Source organism: Fringilla coelebs, assembly GCF_963513975.1.
Source record: "Fringilla coelebs genome assembly, chromosome: 1".
Classification (NCBI taxonomy): domain Eukaryota; kingdom Metazoa; phylum Chordata; class Aves; order Passeriformes; family Fringillidae; genus Fringilla; species Fringilla coelebs.
Genome location: NC_140028.1, coordinates 18740510 through 18745748, shown reverse-complemented (window position 1 = coordinate 18745748; position 5239 = coordinate 18740510). Strand labels below are relative to the sequence as shown.

Sequence of the window (5239 nt, the reverse complement as noted above, 5' to 3'; positions counted from 1 at the left end):
CTGTGTCCACATACCTCACCCACCAGCCAAGGCCAGCAAAAGAGGAACCTTCCTGCTCTGCATCCAGATTCTCAGGCTAGTTCATTCCTCACTTATACTGATCACAACAGGCTGAGGTAGCTTCCAGATATAAGACATTTCATGTATTTATCCTAGAGATTGAATTAGGAATCTCTGACGACACAGCCAGAAGGATGTAAGCTCTTCAAAGATGACTGTGGAGATGCTGGTCACTGCCGAGTTACTGCCTGAGAACATGCTGTGTATCATGACATAAGCTGGGAAAATCATTTACTGGGCAGCAGCACCCTCTAATAAGGCAGCTCATTTAATTATGCAGTAACACTGACCTCAAGCTGCAGCTGGAGCAGAGAACATGTGAAGCAGGATCTCTTTTGCAGGGGCAGCGTTACAGCCCGTGTACCACACTATGGAATTACTGACCAAAGGCTTGAACCTGGAGCAGAGCAGCTCCTTGGGCCCTTGGTCACTGCAGCCAGCAAGCACAAGGGACTGAACTAATTGAGTCAGACTTGGGTGCTGCACTTGTCTCCTGACAAAAACAGCCAGAGAAGCAGAATGAAGAACCAAGTGGCAAAATAGTGTTCAGTCTCTCTGTGAGGAACCCATGTTTCCACCATCCACTTGTTATTCTGGACTTTGTGCTGCCACATATTACTGGGTAAAGGGAGTATAAAGGAAATCTCCTCCCACCTTCTCTTCTGTGTGTCACAGTGGGAGAAAAGAATTAAAAATAATTAATATTCCTGATATTTTAGAGTTAACTCACAACTTAGAAGGATGTCATAGTGAAGCACGTTTCTTCTAAGACTGCAGTCAGAGACTGCACAGACAGAGCTCTTCACCCATGTTTGGCTTTGCCATGGACACATACAACAGACATATACATATTAACAAGACATATATATATATGTGTTAACCATTGCTCAGCAAGAACTGACAGTGGTGCACTGAACAATTTTTGTTGGTTTTCCCAGCACTGCAAGAACACATCAGTGTTCTCCAGAAACTGGCTGCTAATAAAGTAAATAGCATCAGTGGTACAGGTTTTTGGCTACAGTGCCACACAACTGAGATTAATAGCAACATGTACCCTTGATCATCCCCTACGTTAAGTGAGTCTCTTGTCAGCCAGTAAACTGCCTGATACTTAACCTCTGTATTTCCTGATGATTTATTCTTTACAAATAAATTGGGGTTTATTGAACGAATCTCAGAGAGCTCCCTCCTGACCTTTCCTTGCTGGTTATGAGAAGGTTGAGAGCCTAGTGACATAAAACTGAAGTTTCAAAAAGGACTAATAAGATGCAGACAGCCCCAGTATAAGCAAAGCCCTGCAGCTGAGCTTGAATTTCTTCTGGCATGTGTACTGAAGAAAGGTCCAGTCTCAGCATCCCCATGCTTTTTCAGTCTTTGGGTCTTTTGAGACTCCAAACAAGAGGTCTGTTAATTCATGTTATGGCAGTTTTCATGCAAAGACATCTGTCCACCAGGAACTAAACTTGTTTTATATGGGTCACCATAGCTATCAGAAGTTAATGACTATCAATCATTGCTAATCTGAACTGAAATGGAGCCACTGACCTCAAGCTGAAAGAGCCTTTTGTCTCCTACCAGCACCGTGAGCCATATGGTTTCCTGCCCTTTGCCTCTGATTTCATATTTTAAATAATCATCACTAATTGTACAATTGTTTGAAAATATGGGAGGTTTGTGGCCAGCCATGACCAAGTGGTGTTCTTTCTTCTCACAGCTGTCACTTAATTGAAGAGAAGGGATCTGCTTAAAATTAAAGAATAAAAAAGCATCTCTTAATGAAATATTAGCCCTACTATTTGATGATTGGTCCTGCTTCTTAATATTCTGTCAAGAAGAATGTTAATAATCCTGCAGGCTTCAAAAATTAACAGCTTCCAAAGTGTCAAGGTCATTCTTGTTCTGTATTGGAGTAATAAGAAAATTATATAGGCAAGACACCAGTGGAATGTTTTACATCAGGATAAATGAGTATCTGAGGAACCTACTTATCACAAGTTTTTTTTATTCAGTGGTTTTCATTATTTTATATCATTTGCATTTCATCTGGCACAGTTCCCCTTTACAACAAGTACCCATATATTGCAAACATTTGATTATAGAGCTTAAGATAACACCATTCTTGTCAGACAAATAAACTGCATCACCAGCTATCTTTAGCTGCATCTGCTTTCTTTAATGAAACATATTTTCCTGTAGAAACGCTGCCTTAAAAATCATGACCACACTAATTATCTATGGCAAGCACATCTTCCTCAACTAACGACAGCTCGAGCATATTATCATTTGCTCCAGACTTCATTCTAAAATTGAAAGATCCGTACAGCTTGGCAGACTCCTTGGAGGATGCAAACCTGCTCCTCCTGTACAGCTCCCCTTTCCACATGGACATCATCAGCAGGCTGGAGAGCACCACGCCCCCCAGGGTGAGGAGACACAGCCCAGCGATAACGCAGCGGTCCAAGTGAGCGCCGATCCTCGCGCTCTCGTTCTCCAGCCTCTCCATCTCCCGGGCAGCCACCGTGTTGGGATCCACAGTCACATCTCTGGGTACCACGTAGGAAATTATCACCAGCAAAATGCCACTAACCAGGAACAAAATGGCACTAATGAATCCATAGTCAACGGACTTCCCAGCTGCTGCCTCCGAGGCAGCTTCGTCCTCCTCGGAGACCAAGGAAGGAGAATCGTGCACCCATTCGGGGGGCAGTTCCCTGGAGGAATGCTGCTGCAGAGGGGCATCCTGGGCACCTGTAGGAGTGGGGGGACTTCTTGCATGCTCCAGATTTACATTTTCATCCACGTAGGTGAATGATGTCTCGAGTTCCTGGGCACAGCAGCAGGCTTTCTTCTTCCCTCCATCCCCTTCCCTGGGCAAGCACTCGGCAGGGTGGCAGGGCTGGGAGGTGCTGGAGGGGGCAGGGTGCTCCTGGGGTGAGGTGCCCAGGGAGGAGGGCTGGGGGGCCAGGGGGGGCTCAGCCACAGGGCCCCTCTGCAAGGGCTTGCAGTTCCGTTCACAGTGCAGGGCTGCCACGGCAGCGGCTGCTCTGGGGTTCACCTCACCCCCCTCACACTGCTGCTGCTCGTAGGGATGGGGGGGCAGGCTCCAGCCAGTAGGGGTGCCCAGAGGCACCTGTCTGCTCTCCTCGGCCAGGTAGAGAAGCTCCATGCAAGCCATCGACCTCGTCCCCACGAGCCTCACCTCCTGGGCTATGGCATCCTCCAGCAAATGCTGCCCCTGACCTGCAGAAGCGGCTTCACAGTACTGGCGCTGCTGTATCCCAGAAATCTTCTTCACCACTTTTTCACCAACGTTTTGTAAGGGACATGGCTTGTGTCAGCTGTTAAATGATTAAACAAATCCTCTCTGACATTCATTTCTTTTCGGTCTGCAAATGAAATAGCAGAGGGGGAAAAAACAACAACAACAAAACCGAACCCGACAACCTCACGATGATACATTAATAAACCAAAGGGAAGATAACGCAAATGTAATACATCAGCCCTCCTCTCAACTCTTTGCAGGGAGACGGCAAACACGATTGTTTTAACCACGCATTTAAAACTGCAATCCTCTTGCAGATCCAAAATCTATTAGGGAATCTAATCAACCTTTGACACCACTATCCAATTAAGGCAGTAAGTATGCACAGAGCACGGGATAACCAGAAAAACGGTGTAAAATGTCAGAGAAAAGGTATGTCCGTTCTTTTAGAAGCATTTAACTCCCATCCCCCCCTTCCAAATAGAGAATTTTACACTCAGATTCACAGACTAATTAGAAAGAAACACGCAAATCCCATGTAGCTCAATAATCCAGGATCTGTATTCTCCGGTGGAAATCTGATAATCCTATGGGAAAAGCAGTGCTTTCCTATATAAGATCTACCATTCATCTAAGAGCTTTTGGGATGAAATTATGCCTCAAAGACTGATGACTCAAAGACGGATATTACTTCTCATCTGCAATTAATTCGTTATTACCCCTTTCGCCTGGGCCCCATCCCCCTCGAGGCCGCCCGGTGTCACGGGGCGAAGCCTGCAGCCCGACAAATGTGTTGCATGCGTAGGAAACACATGTGCGTCTATAGCACATACGTGATCGCTCACAGCCGCTGCTCACTCACGCTCTTCTCGGGACCTCAGCGAGAACCGGCCGCGCTGGGAAAAGCGATTCCCGCCGGCGCCGGGAGTAGCTGGATCCACCCGCCACCGAGTGACCCGAGCGATAGCGGGGTGAGCGGCGCGCAGACACGCACAGGCACACACGCATCCCCGGCGGGCAGGAGCACGCCGCCTCCTCCTGCTGCCGCTCCTCCTCCCGCTGCTCCTCCTCCTGCCCGCGGGGCTCTCACCTGCCCGGCACGGCGCCGGCCCCCGCACGGACGGACGGACGGACGCACGGACACACTCACCTTCCTCCCGCCCGCCTCCGCCACCGGCCGCGCCCCCGCCCGCGCCGCTCCCAGCGACCCCGGGCGGCCCGGGCGGTCCGGCCCGGCCCGGCCCAGCCCAGCCCAGCCCAGCCGGGCAGTGCCGGGGCGGGCGGGCTCCGCTCGGCACGCCGGGAGCTGTAGTCCGCGGGCGGCGGCGCCGCTGCGGCAGCGCCCGGAGCCGCGCCCGCCCCACGGCCCCCGGGCTCGGCCGCCGCCGCGGGCTGCGGTCACCGCACGGCCCCGCCGGGTGCCGGAGCCCGGCTCGGGGCCGGAGAGCAGCGTCCGTGCAGCCTTGTGCGTGCGTCTGGCTCAGTCATCGCCCGGAGTTGTTTTCCGTAGTCTTGGGAGCTCGCGACTTACTCCAGGGAAAGATAAAATCAGATTCTGAAATGATCCCAGAACTGCTGGAGCTGAGACGTCAAGGGACGTACCCTCCGCTTAAGACTTATGGAAAACCTCTGGAGCTCACCCATGTTGGCAGACTGTCCACGCACTTCCTCTGGCCGGCATAAATGACTACTGAAAAAAAGACTGTTGCCAAAAAATACATAATAAATGAATGACCATTTCATTTTCAGTATGAACCATCACTGAGTTTTCTTGCCAGTGCTTTTCCTTTGCCAGTGTTAGTGATAAACTAGAATATGAAAGTAAAGTATGGAGTAGTCTGAGCTGAAGGTTTATCGGAGCTCAATATTGTGTTGTGGAAAGACTGGGCTTTGAGGAGACAAAAGCAAACATGGACA

General features: G+C 49.8%; 1 protein-coding gene across 1 annotated transcript; it reads right to left on the bottom strand.

Annotated features, from left to right (window-relative positions):
• Positions 1-2167: 2167 nt before the first annotated feature.
• On the bottom strand, positions 2168-3235 carry TMEM74 (transmembrane protein 74; the record flags this gene model as incomplete). Its single annotated transcript, XM_084206205.1, has 1 exon — positions 2168-3235. One exon carries the CDS (start codon positions 3233-3235, stop codon positions 2285-2287), a length of 951 nt encoding a protein of 316 aa, XP_084062331.1. The 3' UTR covers positions 2168-2284.
• Between the last annotated feature and the right edge of the window lie 2004 nt (positions 3236-5239).